Here is a 21054-nt window from a genome sequence, read left to right on the forward strand (position 1 = left end):
CAATAATCTGTGAGAACTGGCTTGCTGCTTCACTGCTAATGAGGTGAAATACAGGAAAAAAGCTTGTCATTAGCTATGGAAACAAGTGATTTCTTAGGGATTGCTGTTGCTTCTGTAATCAACAGTATATAAAAGAGAGTTATAACTTCTACTTTCACAGAAAAATGAAGGAAGCGCTAAAGTCTGCGGTACTTCTGGAGATTTCCATGTGAATTGATTGTTAAGTACCAGTTGCTGCATGTTGTTGAAAAGTTGTTCTGCTCCTTTTCCCTGTGCTTTGGGTGTGGGGGGTGATCTGTCATTTACAGCATGGTCTGTCTTTATAGGAAGTCAAGGTTTATGGCAGAGGGAATCCAATTAAAGTTGTAGCTGTCGACTGTGGACTGAAGCACAATGTTATCCGTTTGCTGGTAAAGGTAGGTCAGTGCTTTATGTCCTTCATCTCTTGTTTTGCTTCGGTAAAAGCCTTGCCTGTATTCACTGTCCTTCCTTCCACCTGGACACATCCATTCTAGAAGCAGTTTCCTTCCTAAAATGAGGTACAATTTTTAGGATGATTTTTATGGACTGGGAGGTGTTTTCTAAACATGGTGTGCCCTATTGAGGGGGTAATGAAGGGGACCTCTGCAGCAACCGCTCAGCCATGAGAAGAATTCCTAGAATGTGAGCTTTAAAAAGACACAGTGCAGTGTCTCTAAGGAACAACCAAGGAAGGTCAACTCAACATTATCAAAAATAAATAAATGGGGGGAAAATTTTCACAGTGAGGGTGGTGAATGGCTGACACAGGCCCAGAGAAGTTGTGGAATGCCCATTCTTGAAGATACTGAAAACTCAGCTGACCAATGTCCTCAGCAACCTGCCCTGAAGTTGAAGTTACCCCTACTTTGAGCAGGGTTTGGACCAGATGATCTCCTGAGGTCCCTCCAGCCTGAGTCATTCTTTAATTCTATGATTCTGTGAAAATCTTTTCCTGTTAGCACGGTGGTGTAGCAGTCCTTGCTTCTCTAGGTACACAGGAGGAATGAATGTGGTATCCTCTCATTCTCTAGATGTATAGGGTTTCCCTGTTTTTGTTTTTTAGTTAATGTGGATGTTTGTCCCATTTTTGATGTGCAGAACTGTTTCTGGCACGTCATAGAATGCAGCTGTGAAGCCTTATTTTAGCAGTTAGGATGAATGCACCATGTAAAAGTGAAAATATTTTATGTGTGTACATACACACTTATTTTGCATTCCATTAGTAAGTTTTGATCTAGTTAGTGAATTTCAGACAAACTTGAAAAACACTGAGATGGCTCAAAGAGACTAAGTCTACCAGTTTTGTGAAAGTAACCTGTGATGAGAAGCCTCATTACTGTCCCTGCTAAAGAAATGGCTGAAATCCAAACTCAACCTCTGGGACATGAGAGCATGGGAACAACTTCCTGACACACATTCATTTGTTCCTCTCCTCCCCTCATTTGTTGTCCCCTTGATTTTTTTCCCAGCGAGGTGCAGAAGTGCACTTGGTTCCATGGGATCATGATTTCACCAGCATGGAATATGATGGGCTCATAATTTCTGGAGGTCCAGGGGATCCCATGAAGGCCCAGGAGGTGATTCAGAATGTCAGAAAGGTACAGTGTAATAGCCATAGGCCAATTATTCTTGTTTATTTGCCTTTTTTTTTTTTTTGTAAGTGCCTGAAATCTAAACAGTTGGTTGTACTAAGATATTACGGACCAAATGTCATTCAGTCATTTCAGCTGCCTGGGATATTCCTCATCTTGGTCAACTGGGAGTTGTCTCCAGACCAGTACTTACAACAAGGCCTTACAGACCTTAGTGAACAATACATAGTAAACATGATTACCATAATTACCTTAAAGTACCTTGTGCTCTTTTAGGACCTCTGTGACCTTATGAAAGAAGAGCCCTGATTTCACAGTCCTCCCATTTGAAATGATGTCACACACTAAATGGCTATGATGCAGAGTGTCATTGCTTATTCCCATTGAGTAGACCGAGACACCAAATTGCGCTCTGAGGTTTCCCTCAGAAGCAGAGGAAAGGAGGAAACTTTCCTTTATAGGCTGTTGCCACCCTTGCATTCAGCTTTTTCCCAAGTCTGTGGGGCTGCTGTGAGGGAACTAGCATGGTTTATGCTGGAATTGCTGAACAGAGACACTCCAGTATCTCTTGAAAACCTTTTTGTTTCAGGTTCTGGAGAGCAATCGCCCAGAGCCCTTGTTTGGAATTAGCATGGGGAATCTAATCACTGGAATAGCAGCTGGAGCTACTTCCTACAAGATGCAGATGGCCAACAGGTGCAGCAGCTCTTCTCTTCCCAGGGCCCAGACAGACCAGCTCAGTATTGCAAAAGGCCACAGAGCAGCAGTGCTTTACTTCTGAGCTGCCCTAACGGGAGCTAGCATGGCAGTAACGTTACTTCTTCATTCCAGCCATCCTCCTTGACTTTAATTTAAACTGCCGTGTCATGCATTGCTTTTTTGGAGGGTGTTTTGAAAGTCTGTGACGTAATTGATCCCCATCAAACTGAAGGACAGCAAAGTTTCTCCTAGGGTTTGTCGTTTTGAGATTGGCTGCCAGTATTGAACAGCTACTGTTGAACTGCTATGTATGGCCCCACAGTTATCAGCTCTTCCTAATTGTGGCGTTTGGACACATCTAGCACTTCTGTTCCCTGTTTTCTGATCCTTTCTCTTTCAGAGGACAGAATCAGCCTGTCCTGAATGCGGTGAATGGACAGGCTGTCATCACTGCTCAGAACCACGGTTATGCCATCGACAGCTCTACCCTCCCACCTGGCTGGAAACCTCTCTTTGTCAATGCCAATGATCAAACGAATGAGGTGAGCTCACACAGTGAGTAAAAGCTCACTACCTTCACTCTGGTGAGTGAAGGCTCTGTCTCACTTTTATTTCACCTCCTGGAAGCTTGCTTTAGATTACAACTAGTTATTAGGACTAAACTTGATGATCTACTGCACTTGGGGCCCTGCCTCACACCCCAGAAGATGATGAACCATCACCACTGTTCTCCATACTAGCCCGAAGGGTAGGATGGCAACAGTGACCTTATGATTTCCCTTGAACAGCTGCCTTATTAACTTCCATGATTTCCCTGCCATTAGTGGTGCTCACTCAGCTACTGTTGTCTTAGGGCTTGTGCTGCGGGTGTGCTAGCCTGTGTCACTGTTTTGTTGTGTTAGCTTTGTGTTGCCTGCACAGAAAAGGAATATTATTGCAGTCTAATTTGGTCTGTTATTGTAAATAGAATTCCAAGGACTAAAGTCATGAGAGAGAGAGAGGCAGTTACCTCAAGAGAACAACTTCCAGGACCTAAGGTAGAGGTCTCGTGTCAAGTGATGTCCATGTAGGGAAAAAAAAAAAATAAAAAATGCCTGGCCTCTGGTAGTTCACAGCTGAACATGGAAAAGCATAGGAAGGAGAACAATATCCCATAGCTCAGTTTTGACAAGGTCAGACAGACATTGAGACAGATCTCAGGTTTTGTAATTGCCCATTTTAAATCTTGGCTATTAGGCCCAGTGTTGTACAAGACTTGTTATTTATCAGAAAATCATTGAAAAGAAGGTATTTTTAAAAGCAATTTCCCCCACGGGAGTATGCCTCTCCATTGTTTTGTATAAATGCCCCACATAACGTCTGGCAGATTGAACAGTGCTGTTCAATATCATATCCTGGCTATGCTTTGCAGGGTTGAGGAGCAGTAATTTCCAGCTGATGGTTTTAGAATAAGTTTGTTGTTTGTCAGTTGCTGTTTTCTTTATCCTTACAAACGTATTTAAACAGAGACAAATGTTACCAAACAAGATATTCATAAAAAATTTTGCATCTATTCATTTAATTTTTGAAATGAGTTTGTTTTAGCTGCTTTGGCAAACTGAACCCTTTCATCCCCAGGCCTTTCACGTTTGCTTTAGCTGAAGATTGTAGATAAGTGTGATGGTGCTTTTGCATAAAGCAGATGATAAGGTTGGACGTGAGTCTTCAGGATCTAGAAGCATGACGTTCTTTTATGTGAGCTGAAGGACTCAGTGAGCCCCAAAGCAGCATCACTCTCCCAAACCTCTGTAGATGGAGAGGGACAAAGAGCAATTATTTTTTTGGCATGGGATGCACGAACGGGAACAGGCTTGGATGGACTCATGCCCAATCTCTTGCATTCTTCTTTTTGAAAGAGGAAAAAACACTTCTTGTGACTGACCTGACCCATCACAGCTGGACAGGGCCAACACAGGTTTACAAATACTGACAAGCCATGGAATGAATTTTTAAAAGATATTTATATGTAATTAGAAGTAACATGAGCGTTCAGGGGAAAATGTGACAGAATGATGAGATTTTTTTATTCTGAGGGCAGAAACTCATACCATAATGGATCAGCCGTGGTCAGTAGCTCATCTCTTATCCCTATTCTATCCCAGCATCCCACCCTGCAGTTCTGGGTGGCACTGTTGCTCTAGAGGAGCTGTTGGGACTCCTTTGTCCATTCCTAAGGGAAGCAGCTTGTATCAGAACTATTTTTTCCTGGGTTCCCTTTTGAGGGACTTGGAATCGTTTTGGTTGGAAAAGAACTTTAAGATCATCGAGTCCAACCATCAACCTAGCACTGCCAAGTTACCACTTAACCATGTCCCTGCATCTACACATTAAATACCTCCAGGGATGGTGACTCAATCACTTCCCTGGGCAGCGCACTCCAACACTTAATAACCCTTTCAGTGAAGAATTTTTTCCTAATATCCAATCTGAACCTCCCCTGGCACAACTTGAGGCCATTTCCTCTTGTCCTATTACTTGTTACTTGGGAGAAGAGACTGACCCCACCTCACTACAACCTCCTTTCAGGTAATTGTAGAGAGTGATAAGGTCTCCCCTCAGCCTCCTTTTCTCCAGGCTAAACAAGCCCAGGTCCCTCAGCTGCTTCTCATAAGACTTGTTCTCCAGACCCCTCACCAGCTTCATTTCCCTTCTCTGGACGCGCTCCAGCACCTCAATGTCTTTCTTGTGGTGAGAGGCCCAAAACTGAACGCAGTACTCAAGGTGGGGCCTCACCAGTGCCGAATACAGGGGGACAATCAATTCCCTAGTCCTCCTGGCCACACTTTCTGATACAAGCCAGGATGCTGTTGGCCTTCTTGGCCACTGGGGCACACTGCTGGCTCATATTCAGCACTCCAGGTCCTTTTCTGCCGGGCAGGTCTCCAGCCACTCTTCCCCAAGCTTGTATGGCTGCATGGGGTTGTTGTGACATAAGTGCACGACTCAGCACTTGGCCTTGTTGAACCTCATGCCATTGGCCTCAGTCCATCGATCCAGCCTGTCCAGATCCCTCTGTAGAGCCTTCCTACCCTCAAGCAGGTTGACACTCCCATCCAACTTGGTGTCGTCTGCAAACTCACTGAGGGTGCCCTCAATCCCCTCATCCAGGTCATTTATAAAGTTGTTAAAGAGAACAGGCCCCAATACTGAGCCCTGGGAAACACCACTTGTGACCGGCCGCCACCTGGATTTAACTCCATTCCCCACCACTCTGGGCCCAGCCATCCAGCCAGTTTTTTACCCATCGAAGCGTACACCCATCCAGGCCATGAGCTGCTAATTTCTCCAGGAGAATGCTGTCATGGTGCGGAAAAGCTTCACTAAAAGTCTAGGTAAACAACATCCACAGCCTTTCCCTCATCCACTAAGTGGGTCACCTTATCATAGAAGAAGATCAGCTTTGTCAAGCAGGACCTGCCTTTCATAAACCTGTGCTGACTGGGCCTGATCACCTGGTTGTCCAGTTCGTGCCACATGATGGCATTCAAGATGTTCTGTTCCATAACCTTCCCTGGCACTCTACTTCCATCTGGAATCAGGGGCCATAAGCAATCAGAGCTATAGGGTAGTCTGGACCATGCTGCTTGGTGCTATCAGGCCATACAAATGAGAAGTCTCTTTCTCCTTTCTGAGGAAACTACTTGAAACTACAAGTACTGTCTCCAAACTTAGTTTAAGTCCTTCATAGCTCTTGTTTATCTGGAACAGTAGTCCCACTTCATCACAGGCCTGCCTGACAATGATCCAGGGCAGAGATCATGTGCAAGACCCTGTGTCAGTATTTAAAGTGAGTTACGGTAGTAAAGAGCATGACCCAAATCCATCTCTTCTGTAACAGAACCAACCAGACCAGGATGGTAGAATCATTCATTCCGTAACAGTCTTGTCTGAAGTGATCTTTTCTTGCCATGTACGTTTTTTCTTCTCTGCCTGGTGCAGGGTTACTTCTGGAGGGAGACTAGCCTATCTTCTCCCTTAAGTGTTTACAACTTAGTAGCATTTGATGTTGTAGTGAAAGGGATATCTCCACTATGCTTCTTGTCCACGCACAGCTCAGTGGGCATTGGTGCATTAGCAGAAAAGCAAGAGGCTCAATGTCTCAGATACGACATTGTTTGAAGACTGGGAATTAAATGGGTATAAATTTGGCAGCCCCTAAAACCAGCCCGGTCCTTTGGTCTTCAGTGGTTACAGGGGTAAGGTGTGGCTTTCTTTTCTTTTGCCTGCTTTCAAGGAGGCATCTAAGATGATTGTTTTTATTCCTGCAGGGAATTATGCATGAGACCAGACCAATTTTCACAGCACAGTTCTACCCAGATGCGAATCCTGGGCCAAGAGACACAGAGGTATTGTATGAGAATTGATCTGGGCTTGCTTTCAGATGGCCTGGGGAGTACAGATATGTATCAGCTACAGTGACGAGTCTTTATGTTGGTGATGGTCCTAAATCTCGGTTTTGGAAATGTCAGGATCCTGACAGAGGGCCCAGGTATGCATGGGCTTGTGTCTGCTTAGCTTGATCCACAGCTAATTACAATCAGCAGCAAGGCATCTATTGACTGCTCTGTGCTTTGGATCAGTGATTCCATTCATATGATGTGTATGCCTTGAGTCCTGGTGGGATTATTTTTGTCTTGGAAGTTACTGAAGTGCTTAAGCCTTTGCAGGATCGGGCTCAAATCTCTTGTACCTGGGGTGATTGCAAAAGGAAAAGGATTTTATCTTAACAGAAAAAAATACTAGCCAGATGCTTTGTAATAAAACCATTAACTTTCTAATACATTTTAGTTCCACTTTCAAATTTTATAATTACTGTAGAGTTATGTAAATGGATTCACACTTCTTCACTCTGGTTCTCCTAAGTGAAATGAAATTTTAATCCCCCATCTGTGACTTCGCACAAATTCTATAACAACTGGTTGCGTAGTCACAGAGTATGACTAAGCAGCAACGGGGGATGTGGAAGGCAGAGGAGGCATGTCTGAACATAAATAAACTGTTTAGCATTTCTTGAGAGAGGAAGATGGAAGGATACATGGAAGTGCTTATTTTAATCTTAATTTGATGATGTTGATTGAACCTGCAAGTAAATCTCTTGATATCAAGAAGTATCCTAGCAATCTGATTGACTAGTGAGTCTCAGAGAACTGAAAACAACACTCAGCTGTGACTTTTCCAAGTCTGTGCACTCCCACTGCTGGAATGGGTTTGATAAAATAGTGCCTGTCGTGCTAGGCTTGCAGGACCATCCATACTTCTTCCATAGGTGAATCCCAGCAGCCAGCTTCAGGGGCCATGTGGACAGAAGCTCTGCAAGCGTGGGGTCCAGTGAGGAGCTTGTCCCACTCTCTGTAGCTGCCTATATGCCAGCGGTGGTCATGCTACTTCCCCTGCTTGGCATGGCTGGAGAACACTTTTCTCACAGCTGATCTGGGATCTCCTCTGGAAGGACAATACTGATTTAGCACAACTGATGTTTATATATACCTTTTCAGATCCCCGCTCTGTAAGCAGGCTCCATTCCAGATGGTTCCCTTGAGCTAGTTAAGTGTATGGTCTTCTGTATTTTGGCTTTTAATGCAAGCTCATTCATTACACTGCCAGCCATAAACAAGCAGAGCACACAGAGGTGATTGATAAGTGTTTTCTTCCTGATATGGCCTCACTTTCTTGAATGCACCTTTTTCAGATAAGTTAAAGTTGTTAAATAAATTTCAAATAATGATCCCATCTTCTCTGATGGTGTAAATCTGCCTTCTGAAGGCAGCAGAGCAGAGCTGATAGCTTGAGCTCACAAATGGCCTGCTTTTTCCTTCTTTGCTTTGTATGTATTTAATTCCACTTAATTAAATACACGTGTTTATTTTTCCTAGTTCCTGTTTGATTCATTTATTTCACTGGTTAAGAGAGGGAAAGGCACTACCATTTCTTCGGTCCTGCCCAAAGCTGGAGCAACAGCTTCTAGAGTGGAGGTCGGTGTACAGGTACTCGTTATTCATGCCTGTCAGTGAGGCTAGGAGCTAGTTAATTCCTACTAAACCCACAGTACAAAATGGCACAAAAAGCTGGCCATGAAAGTCAAAGGAGGCTTCCCTTACAAAGGCCCATCAGCTGCCTGTCTCACAGTCATCGGGTGTCTCTTGTGTTATTAACTTCCTTTTCTTTGAGAACGTTTCAAGATCTGATGTTTCATGTATTTTTTCTTTGTAGTTCTCCCAGGAAAGGTACTCTCGTAGCAGTATATGGGGTGCCCTGGGATAATCTGACTGTGAGATTTTGTGCTAGCAGCGTAGTGTTGATGCTCTGTTGCTTAGCAAATAAGTCTGAAATTCCTAGTGTGAGCTGAATTTCATACAGTTTTGCTACTTAGAAGGCAGATGGACTTTGTGGGCAGCCAAAGTGAGGCATGGTTGTCTATAAGCACTTGATACAGTTAACACGTTTATTGTATACCCTATGCATATGTCATGTGTTTCTCTACCTAGAAATATATGGAAGAAGTCCAGTAGAAATATTCTTAAAAGTAAAACTGCAATGGTTTTGGACTTTCTTTTCTTTTTAGAACTTATGTTTCTTAATTTGAGGGTGTTCAGTGCGGCACAGTCTCTGTTATTTTGACATTCGCTACCACGGGACTGATTTTTTTTTTTTTTCATGCTATTTGACACTTCTAGGTCTCCAAAGTTCTCATTCTAGGATCTGGGGGTCTGTCGATTGGCCAGGCAGGGGAATTTGATTACTCTGGATCCCAGGCTGTGAAAGCCATGAAGGTGAGAGGATACTCTGCAAATACTAACCTAATGCAATTTACTTTCCCTTCTCACAGCTAACTATGATCATCCAACCATGGTATCACTGGGGCAGGGAAGCTGGTGAGAATAAATGACTCTAGGCATTTAGGAAATTTAGGCATATTTTTGTTTGTGAATTTGTGGATTGAGTGACGTGAGGTAACCACCCACAGTTATCTTCCGAAGAGGGACATTCTCAAGGTTTCCATTGCAGTCTTCAAGCAGTTTATTTGTGACTGATCACTCCAGGGTTTTCATATTCAATGGAAATGAACAGGAGGAATATTGTCAGCTACACCTGAGCTGAAATTACCGGAACTTTTGTGATATTACAGCACGCTGCAAGGTAGACAAATAGTATCAACAGCTGAATGGTTGGCTGTTGTCAAAACTGTTATGGAACAGATTTTGAACCTCTTATCAAGGCAGTTTTTCTGAATGGTATTTATTTTAAATGGGATGAATGTTTAAAAGTTCATATATGCCAAGTTTTGTTTCTAGAATAGATTAATAATCTTGAAAGATATGAATGAAAAGTCATTCCAAGTAAACTTATTACCTGGTTTCTGATGTTCCCTTTCTGAAGACTTCAGAGCTGTATTATTCTGAAGCAAGCAAAAATGCATGCGTACTTCTGACCATGCCTGAGAAATGCATGTATTTAAAACGGTGCTTGTGCTGAAGCATCCTGCGTAGTGCACTCATATGGTGGGTTTTGGGCTCTGATTCACTCTGACTGCTTCATGCTGCAAAAGTGCAGAGCACCTAGAAAGGGTGTTAGGGGAAAAGCTCATGCTAGGAGAAGGTGTGTAAGCACAGAAATATTCCTGTGTTGGGGTTATCACTGGTAATGTAACAGTTACCTGGGCTCCCTAGTTCATATCTAACCTCATGTGAAGAAGGAGAGCTTGTAGAGGTCTGACAGATTCAAAGTAGATGTACCAGCTGCCTTCAGATGAGGTGATCATTGTGAGCGGCTCTGAGGCTATTCTGACGCTAGGGCCATTCTATTCCTGTACTGACCCTGGAGTCAAGGAAGGAAAAAATCAATTACGGTAATCTTAAATATAATCTGGGTTTGCTCTGTGTTGGTCCTGGTGGTACAACACGTATTGTATATGGTTTGTTTGTGTACTGTATTGCTGTTGCTGGCTACTAGTTCAAACTGGCCGCATCATCAAGACAGCAAGACCGAGTTAGGAGTAGAGGATCCCAGAGTTGGTGAGTTCAGATAATGACCTGAGTTGGAAAGGAGGCATCTCTCTCCCTTTTTTTCTCTTTTGTCCTTCAAACTCAGCTCTGGTTTGTGGAAGAAAGTGGATTTTTTTTAATGATAAATCTCCCTAGCTTGACCTCCTACAGTGCCCTTTCCTTTCCTGTGGCCACCAGCCAGCTGCTCTGATCTGCAGGCTAATCAGCCATTCCAGCAGCAGTGCTTGCGCTTCCTGACCTTGCCTCTGGCAGAGTGATTTACAGTTGCATTTTAGAGAGAAGGTAGTTGGTCAGTGCCTGCCAGGGGAAAGCTGCAGAGCATGGGTGGGAGAGATCAGGGACAATTAACAGGAGATAAGAGAGATTTCTTTCACCTTAGACTTTTTCCTTTTTTTTTTTTTTTTTTTTGTTATAAATAATCAACATTGATTCTCACTGTTGGATGTTCTGATTCATTCTGCTACGTACTGCTGTTCTTGCTAATCTGCTGGGTGCCAATTCATTATAAGAACGTGCTGTTGTTAGCATTCAGTCCTATACAATTAAATGGGTGCCTCCTTTAAAAAGTAAGATCCTGCAGAGCTGGGACTTCCCCAGTCAGTGAATTTGTATTTGCAAGAATGTTCATCAAAGGTAGGAACATCTTCTGAAGAACAAGACCTGGAAGCATCTATGAAAAGCAGAGATTGGCTTGTGGTCCCCTGAAAAACCTTCTGGATTACTTGCTGTGGGGATTCTCCCAACTGGTCTGAATACAGGTGGATATTACACAAAAAGAGGAATGGAGCCCACTGTTTTAATTAAGTTCTAACAAAGATCTCTAGTCAGGATGGCTGGCCATGTGCTATGTGCTTATAAAAACTTAAAAAGGCAGAAGTTGAAGGAAAGGGTTGCAAGGACAAACTGCAAATGCATTGAAAAACAGCATCCTGAACAATGGGGCCAGAAGATGTGATATCAGCAAAATGTGTCTCTCGTAGCACAGTGAGCATTAATTCTTTCATTAATTATCTTCCTCCTTACTGCTGGATGGGCCTTTAAGACACCTTGCCCCAGATAAGTAGGATCTCAAAGGTCCCTTCCAAGCATGAGGATTCTGTGAAAGAAAAGGCTGAGATGTACAGAAATTCCAGCTTGTTTGAAAGTGATACGCCTCTCCCTCCGTCATTAATTTCCATTTCTGAATACATTTATTAGAGAAGAATATTTTGGTTAGAGAACTACTCTTCTTCCCTCAGCAGCACCATGAAAACTACCCAGTTTGGGGTCATTTGTCTAAATCCAAAATATTTTCCATAAGGACTTTATTTCTTCTTTCCCTTCTCTGTTCCACACATTTCCAAGGAAGGTGTGCTTCAGTGAAAAAAGGTAGGGGGAAAAAAGGTCAGAAGAAGTTTACAGCCAGTCTTTAAGGCGGCATTTTAAGTTATCAAAGAAAGGAGAAGAAATGTTACTCAATACTTGAACTGAGCAGTCAGAGTTCTGAGTGAGAATCCCACTGCTCCAGGTGGGAGGCGAGCTATATATTTACATAGGTGAGCTATATATTTGTTCCCCCAAAACAGTGGGTCAATCAATCACAAATTTTAAACAAACACAGAAAAGGCCTATGGCATTTTAATGCTTATTGTGAACTGGGGAAAAATAGCAATTTCTATACTTGTCCCAGGAACACTTCCGTAGCATTTGCTCAAGGAATGGCTGACTTAGGCTACCAACATTTTTTCTATTTCTTTTTACTCATTTTTTTAGTATCATCAGAGTTCCTGTTTATAATGAGACTCATCATTGTTGTTTCTTAACCTCCCCAACTTCCATATAGCAAATCTTTCTCTTAAAATGTATTTTGCATCTATATTTAGCATTGTTTGCAAATCATTTGTAGAAGTTTATTGCCTTACAAGAAGTTGATGGAGATTAGAATGAGTTCCTGTAAAAATGAGGCCACAGCCTTTCTACTTCCCAGTCCGTCTTTTTAACAAAGCAGTAGTACATTGTTCTTTATCTGCTTGTGGCTGATGTGGTTTTTTGTGGCTTGGCCACATTCTTGTCTCATCATTATTAGCAACTAATATTTCAAGAGTGAGGAGAGCTGATCTGCCCAGCTCTGAGTCAGACTTTTCTATTATCGAGCAAACTGTAGTGAATTTCTGTCTGTAGCCAAAAGAGTGTCAAAACTCCGATTGGTATAGCAGGAAGCAGATACACTTTATTATAACTCTATCTCATTATCTCATGTGTGACAGAGAAAAAACAGTGTGAAGTTTTAGCTAAGCTTTGTCTTGCATATGGAGGCAGAGTTTGTCTTTTAGTAAGTGCAATATCAAAAAAAGTCATGGAGAAGATTTTTAAAGTGATAACACCAGGAAAATTAAAATATCTTTATGGAAAGTCAAAGCAAAAAATGTATTCTTGTACTGTTACTTATCAGTACAAAAAACTGAGAACTATCTGGACACCCACGATCAAAGACCTACTGCTTGGCAAGAAAAGATCGGGTTTTGATTAAATTTTTTTTGCTTTGTCACTTTTAGTCTGCCTTCTAACAGAAGACAGGCATGATTATGCTGGAGTTTGTTCCTGTCTCCCCTATGTAATTCATAAATGTGTTCATAAATTTCAACCAAATTTTTGAATCAGGTGGGTATCTCCATTCCCTCAAGATTCACAGACAGGCAGAGGCACAAAAGTAAAGAACTGGTGTTAGCTCAGCCTGGTACAAGGTACCAGAAATCCCTTATGGGAGAGTACATAAGGAACCAGGCTTTCCAAATTCTGTTGTTGGTGAATTGCTTGTTGAATTCTGTCTCTCGTTGCTGCTGCTGTTAGCTCTTTTTCCACGTATGCCAACCCCATATCGTTCTGTGATTCTGTGATTTTAATGCAAATTTTCATTTTTCAGGAAGAAAATGTGAAAATTGTCCTGATGAATCCCAATATTGCTTCAGTGCAGACCAATGAGACTGGCTTAAAGCAGGCTGATGCTGTCTACTTCCTCCCCATCACTCCACAGTTTGTCACAGAGGTCATCAAGGTGGAGCATCCGGATGGATTAATTCTGGGAATGGGTGGCCAGACTGCTCTCAACTGTGGTGAGTACAATACAGGTGCATTGGCACTCCTTGCAGGAAAATTTCATGGTCTTTACCACATGTTCAGCAGACTTTATTTGGGTAGACATGCAAGACCCACGTGCCTGATGCATTGCCCAGGTTACTGAGGAATACAGGCAGAAATACTGACCATGGGGGAGTGAGTAATCGCTAAGCTGTGAACATAACATCTAATTGCTCGTTTTGATACTTAAAAGTAATTCATATATCCTGCTTTTCAGCTTAAGTCTTAGTTATCATAGTTGGATTGGGGATATTCAGACCACCTTGAGGCAGAGACTGGAAGGAAAAGTTAACTTCATTTAGCTTCTTGCAGCAGTATCCAGCTGTGGTGCTTTGTTTTGTGTTGCAGACGATGGCCAAGCAGGAACTTTACTTATATCCCAGGCTTCATAGGTTTGAGGACAGAAACTTTCATGTTATGGTTGAGTTCTAATATTGACAACAATAATAAAATTAGCTGTTGATGGAGCCAGACAAGTTGTCAGCTAGTCAAATATCTTCTGAATACTTTCTTCTTCATCTACCATCTGTCCTCAAAACTGTGGCTTTGTTTACTCTGCAGGAGTGGAACTCTTCAAGCAAGGAGTCCTGCAGGAGTATGGTGTGAAGGTCCTAGGTACATCAGTTGAATCCATCATGGCTACAGAGGATAGAAAGCTTTTTTCCGATAAACTGACTGAGCTAAATGAAAAGATTGCTCCTAGCTTTGCAGTGGAATCGGTAAATCAGACAATTTTGAAGATGTGATTACTATTACTGTTGCCTGTTTGAGTTATTAAAAAAAATATTCTAGTTTTATTGAGTGAAAGCTGAATACAACTTTTGATACTGTAGCTTCTCTGCTTTCATCAGCACTCCACAGTGGTTGATACTGGTTCACCAAGATTTAAAATGAGGGAAAATGCAATTAGGCACTTGGAAAGCCTAAGCTAACTTACCTATTGACAAGAAAAGTAAATTAGGTTGGGGTGACTTCTGTGCTGCAGCGCAAAAATATATAAAGTTTCAGCGGCTACTTTTTAAAAAAAAATCTTGCACAAGCCATTTAGACTTAGGATTCCAGGTCCTCAAAATCAGCAGTGCTGAAATCCTTCTTGAGGCTGGGAATGTGAAAACAAAAAGTTGGTTCAGTGGGAAGGCCTTTTTGAGTTTGGAGGAAACCAAACAGGTCTTAAACCAAGACGTCTTGTTGGAGGGACTAAAGTCTGTGAAGACAGACCAAGTTAAGGACATTGTCTGTGGAAAGTCATCAAGGAAGTCTATACGTAACTAAGGAAAGAAGTCACCTCCTCGAGTCCACATTCCAGTTTTCTGCTGTTTGGCAGAACAAAGAAGCAATGTTACGAAGCCAACTTTTATTCTTTTCATTTTATCTTTAAACAGCTTAGTGTCTTACTGGTGGGATTTCCAGTTAACCATATAACCAGAGTTGAAGAATTTATTCATCTTAATTGTTATCATATCTCTGAAATGTATTCCCCTCTCCTTTAAGATTGAAGATGCTCTGAAGGCAGCTGAGAAGATTAGCTACCCAGTCATGATACGTTCTGCTTATGCCCTTGGTGGTCTGGGGTCAGGCATATGTCCTGATAAGGAAAGTTTGCTGGACCTTGGTACAAAGGTATGTCTGCAATTGCAAGCTCTGGAAATACAGCTGAACATCTCATTTTCTTAGATATTCTTCTAATAGTCTCAGACACTGGAATTGTACGTACCCTACTTTTCATCGTATCTGTAAAATGTTATCCTGATTCTTTCTAATGCCCTCTTTGACTTGGATAATGAAAATTCATGAGAAATAAGTCAGAATTTGAGCAAACGTTTCAGCAATTTTGGTTTGAAAAGAAACATAGTGGACTATATTCGCCTACTTTCTGGAGTAAATGACACATGAAAGATGTTAAGGAAGTTGAAACATTTGAAATGCTGAGTGATAATGTAGTGTCAGAGACAGTATCAGAGAGTTGGGAGGTTTGGGCCTCTGCTGTGTTTCTGTCTAAAGACGATATTTTTGCTAGGTCAGAAGCTCTTGTGGAGATTTAATGGGATGACACTTCATAATTTGACATCCGACAGCTGTCCCAGGCTATAAGGAGACAACTCTTTTTGTGTAGGAACTCTGGGATTTTTATTTTTTTTTTATAAATTTGCTGTTAAAGTAAACAGATAATTGGGAAAGAGAAAACAAAACCTTTTTTCCTTGGCAAAAATGGAGAATTTTAGGAAAATAATGTCTATCAGTTGGTCTGTAAAATTCTTGGTTTTGTCTTTTCCTGATTTGCTGAACCTCTTAATCTTTCACATATATCTAGAAATGTTGCTGATGCCACTAAGAGCTGTATGTGAAAATGATGTTTTTGTGTTCCGCCACGCTGCTGTCATGCAAACAGATTTGGGTCCAGCGTGCTTCGTGCTGAACAAACAGCTGCTCAGGGAGTGTCTGTTGCAGGGCTGCTCGGTGGACAGGACTGACAGATGCAGGAGGAGGCAGTGGGTGCAGTAACCTCGTCTTATGGATGGGTGGCTGAGGTTGGAAACACTTCGCTTGCCCAAGTTCACGCATGGTCTCTGTTTAGAGAAAGCAGAAATTCACCCAGAAACCCTTAGAGTGTGGCTGTCTGAAAAGCTTGTATCAAAACATTTTTCAGTAGGACAACCTGGTTTTGATCAGCATTTCTTGGTGTTTTTTAAAAAAAGTCATTTCGAAAATCTCAATTTTCCCCTGGAATTTGTAAAACAATAGCTTTTTATAAAAATCTTATTTCCTGTAAAATTTTAGTAGTGGGGCAATTCATGGTTTTGGTAAGATTTTCATGTTTCTGAAAGTTTTCTTTTTCTCTACTAAAATTCTGATTCTGTTCTACTTTCTAAGTAAATATTTTCATTTTCTCAGAAATTATATTAAAAGACCTTCAGCATTTTGAATGAAGACCAATATTTCAAAATTTACAGCGTAAAACAATTTCAGTGTCGTTGAATTAACTCAATTTTGGATGCTGGTATCCACGGCTCAGCAGAAACTCCAATCTTTTCAGTTAGGAACATGATCTGTAGTAATTCTGTGAACTGGATTTTCAGACACTGGACTGCATATAATTCAGATAACTGAACACCTTGAGTTTGTGTCTCCTGACGCTGCTCATTTTTAGTGAGAGGAGGCAACAGACAGTAACACAGGAGCAGCTTAGATTGTTTTACAAGTGTGAATAGGTGTGCCCGCTACATCGCTGCAAATTCAGGGCCTGCTTAGGCTGGATGTGAAGTGCCACTCCTCAAAATTATATATATATTTTTTTTTTTTTGTGTGTGTGTGCAAGTTTGACAACTGAGCTGAGGGCAACATATGACTAACAGCTTGAGCTAGCTACAGAGGGGACCAGACTGAAGACTGATTCATGGGCAGCATTAAAACAAGAAGCTTTGCCATAAAGGATGGATTGATAATATGCCCGTTACTTTCTAGGATTTTAAGTGAGAATTGATTAACGTTTTTTATCTGCTAATATTAAGGCCATTTATTCACTTAGATTATGCTCATTTACCAACAAACTGTATTTTTCATTTTTGTCTCTTGTGCTGAGGAGTGCTTTCAAGATCAAGTTTAAGAATAAATCACGAATCTTGCTTCCGGTTAGTATGCCGGTGAAAAGCAGCATTATTATTGCTATTAATTACGTGGCATTTACTGGCACCCACACTCCCCATCACTTAGTCATTTAGCTTTCTGCAGAGTTCTATTGAAGTCTGTGGGGCTGCCCACGTACACAAACAAAAGCGTGTGTCTGTTGTATGATTGAAGCCTTAGATATTTTTATATTCCTCTTTGTTATTTATATGCCATTGCAAGCTCACATGCTCTGCCTTTTTTTCCCATCAGATCACATAAATATTTTCTGTGCCTTTCAAATGAAGCTAATTCAATTTTTTTTTTTTTTTTAAAAAGAGAAATATAAGGTGCTTGTCATCGGTGCTATGAACTTTGCTTATCTTCATCTTTCAATTTTTGTGTTCATCTGGGATGCCTGGAGATACACCACAGTATTCTTAACTATGGGAACGTGTCCTAATAAGATTTTCTTTCTTACTGTTCATTTTCCCTGACGTATTTCCAGGCATTTGCAATGACTAAACAAATTCTGGTGGAAAAGTCAGTTGTTGGCTGGAAGGAGATAGAGTATGAAGTCGTGAGAGATGCTGCCGATAACTGTATTGCTGTCTGCAATATGGAAAACATTGATGCTATGGGAGTCCACACAGGTAGGCCTGGGCTCAGGGTGACTCACTGGAAATGACTCGTTAACTTTTTCATGCTATGCAGTGCCCTTCTGCCTGCTGTTATTGACGTAGTTTTGTGACAGATGAAGTGAGCTCTAGAAATACTCTTCAAATCTTGGATGGAGCCAGTTAGTGTTAAACAGATAGTGTTAGGCTAAACCTACCCCTACGATCGTGTTTTCGGTAAGATTGCCTAGCATCTCTAACTCTGGGCCTCTGACTGTCTGTGCTTTTCATCAACTGTACGTCCACAGGTTTGAATGTCTGTGTTAACTTCAGTATTGACAATGGGTTAGTAAAGACAGTGACCCGAAATTTACTGCTACTGAACTTCTTCTCATTTTCCTTCTCTGCTACCTTGTGACAAACAGGAGATTCTGTTGTAGTGGCTCCAAGCCAGACACTCTCTAATGAGGAATTTCAGATGCTGAGGGATCGTGCCATCAAAGTTGTCCGACATTTGGGCATCGTGGGAGAGTGTAATATCCAGTTTGCTTTGCATCCAACTTCCCTGGAGTACTACATCATTGAAGTTAATGCCAGACTCTCAAGAAGCTCAGCTTTGGCATCCAAGGCAACAGGGTAAGATTATTTAAAAAAAAAACAACCAACCACCACAGAACACTCAAGTGAACAAAAAAAAAAACCGAGGGGAGAAGAGCAGAAAGAGAGAATTTTACCGTAAGGGACTTGGTTCAGTGTACTATTTAAATATGTGATTTCTGCAAGGAAGAAGAGTTCATGCATCTGCTCTCCATGCAGTTAAGACAAGGAGGCTTAATTTGCAAGGAAGACTGAAGTTGGTTTTTAGGAAGAAGTCTGGAGTGGTCAGGGTGGTAAGGTGCAGATTTCTGCCTGGGAAGCTTCTTAAGAACAGTTCTTGTCAGCATCTGCTAGTATTGACCCTTGGAGAGATGGTCCTGCTGGGAGATGGAAGAAGGGGTTAATGGGCCCTCCAGGTCCATTCCAGCCTGCCAGTGCTGTTACTACGAATGGAAAAACTCCCAGGAGGTGTGTGGGGGGAGCCGAATAGCTGTCCTTACAAAGCATATCCACTGTATCCTTATGTTGGCTGCAAATCATCTCTGGGACCCAGAGGACACAGTTATTAATGAGCTGTCTGTCAGACTGATGCAAATGGTATTGCTAGCTGCCTTTGTTTTGTTGGCTAATCATAAACTAATCAAGATAAGGATGGTCAGAGCAGGCTGTTTAAAAATTGGCTTCTTAATTGCACTTTGCAGATGCTGTTGAGAGGCACAAATTAATCTCTAATTTGCAGTTCTCAGCAACTCTTGTGGTTGTTGAAGTGCCATAGCAGACTGGAGGTAAGCCATGATGTTGAACAGTAGGCGCTTGATTGTTTTCTTTTTGGCTGACAGACCTAAGAGCAAAACATATCTGTTTATGTGGTCTCACTGTGGGTGTGACACGTATTTAAAATGACAGCTTTGCAGATAATAAAGCAAGTCTCAGATCTAGGTAGGTAGCTCTACAATGTGTTAGGGTAGGAAGCTGGACAGGCCCTGCTGCGCTTGAGCACAGTAACCTTCCATTGCGTTGAGGACGGAAAAACACCTCACACTTGTTTAATTTGATCCACTCCTGGGATTTACAAAAGCAAAGTACTTCCCACTCTGCCATTCTCTACCTTTCCTCTATGGCAGGTATCCGTTGGCATTCATTGCTGCCAAAATTGCCTTGGGGATCCCCTTGCCAGAAATCAAGAACGTGGTGACAGGAAAAACCTCTGCCTACTTTGAGCCCAGCCTGGATTATGTTGTTACCAAGATACCCCGCTGGGATTTGGACCGTTTTCAGCATACGTCCAACCGGATTGGAAGCTCCATGAAGAGCGTGGGAGAGGTGAGCGCAAGACTCTCTCCTTCCCTTCCATCCCACTGCATGGGAAAGTCATTTCTCTTTCTTGGAAACTCTCAGAATATCAATCTTCGGGGACCTGATGGCTTTTGAAGAGGTTTATTCAGCTCAAATGATTTTTATCCAGTACTGCAATTAATTGAAATGAGTTAGGAGTGTGTAATCTTGGATGTCGCAGTGTGAATTCGTAAATGGTTTGACTCTTAAGGGAAGAAGACCCACTTTGGATCACCTAAGGTTGACTTCATTCTTCGCACTCACTACAGAACTCCCAGAGTTATTTTTTGTTTGGGGTTCTGTAGTGGTGGTTAATTAGAGGATGACTTCAAGAGTTGTAGTCCATCAAGATTTTCAGTGACGCCAATAAGCCACAGCTCTCAGTTGTTCCCATAGTTATTTGTCCTCTCTGTTAAAACCATGTGCCAAATCTCAGCCTACTTCTCTTGAAATCCGAACACAACCTGTAATCTTGCTCTGAAGTTTTAACTTCTCTTAGTGATTAAGTCTCTTCTATCTGGAACATGACAGTGTGACTTTTAAACCCTTATTTTAAGGCATCTGGGACAATAACAGCATTTTCAGACCACGTTTTGAGAAGTGAAGCAAAGTGGGTAAATTACACACTGAATTAGTTAATTATGTCTCAGCTACCAAAGCAAAATAATTAATCGTGTATTTTTTCAGTTGCCTTTTTTTCTTAATGCTTTTCAAGTAGCTATTTTATCAAATTATTTTGACACATGAGACTTCCCTAATGTCAATTCTATCTTGCTGAGACAAGAAGCCTTCATCACAACTGGAAGGATTATTTAGAACTTGATTTTCCAGTGGCTTTTCATGGCAATGAGATGTTAGTTTGGTTTTGGTTTGGGTTTTTTTTTTTGTTTGTTTGTTTGTTTTTATTTCTTTTGACTATTCTATAGAGCTGGGGTTCCTAAATACAGTTGTCCTGTGCACCATCAACTGTAAACACTTCCTGGCCATACGCATTTGCAGGAGGAAGAAGTATTGAGTCCTTCCAGCGGTCATATATATCACAAAAGCAGAACTGCGTGAACCCCCTGTCCTTCTCAAGGCAGGATGTTGGGTAAAGGGAGGGGGGAGACATAGGAAAAGTCAGTGCTCCAACTGTGCGGGTCTATGGCTGCTGGGGGGTGAACCGAAAAAGGGCTGGAGAAGAGTAAGAGATGAAGTTTGCAGTTGGTAGAGGTACTCGGCAAGAAGGTTAGTCTGCAGGACTTATGTCTTTGCTTCAAAGAGTTTCTTGCTGCTGTGTCTCTATTAGTATGGCACAGTTGTCTCCCTAGCCCTGAACTCGAAGCCAGAACGCACAGCACCTGCTGCATTCTTATTAATTGAACAGTCTGCCTGGTCTGTTTTTTCCTGAGCTCTGTTGTGCTGGGCAGTGGGCCTGGAGCTGTGAGAAAA

The 21054-nt window shown here is 41.9% G+C and overlaps 1 protein-coding gene across 1 annotated transcript in view; it reads left to right on the forward strand.

Moving 5' to 3' along the window:
- CPS1 (carbamoyl-phosphate synthase 1) overlaps positions 1-21054 on the forward strand; it is a 101750-nt gene that overhangs the window by 20359 nt on the left and 60337 nt on the right. The window contains exons 7-19 of the mRNA XM_074145247.1: positions 327-416; positions 1491-1619; positions 2203-2309; positions 2713-2854; positions 6620-6697; positions 8225-8323; positions 9026-9121; positions 13257-13446; positions 14033-14190; positions 14963-15091; positions 17583-17727; positions 18117-18327; positions 19413-19611. Coding sequence (XP_074001348.1) covers positions 327-416; positions 1491-1619; positions 2203-2309; positions 2713-2854; positions 6620-6697; positions 8225-8323; positions 9026-9121; positions 13257-13446; positions 14033-14190; positions 14963-15091; positions 17583-17727; positions 18117-18327; positions 19413-19611 — 1773 coding nt within the window. The remainder of the gene's footprint in view (positions 1-326; positions 417-1490; positions 1620-2202; positions 2310-2712; positions 2855-6619; positions 6698-8224; positions 8324-9025; positions 9122-13256; positions 13447-14032; positions 14191-14962; positions 15092-17582; positions 17728-18116; positions 18328-19412; positions 19612-21054) is intronic.

Source organism: Numenius arquata, chromosome 3 (genome assembly GCF_964106895.1).
Source record: "Numenius arquata chromosome 3, bNumArq3.hap1.1, whole genome shotgun sequence".
NCBI lineage: Eukaryota > Metazoa > Chordata > Aves > Charadriiformes > Scolopacidae > Numenius > Numenius arquata.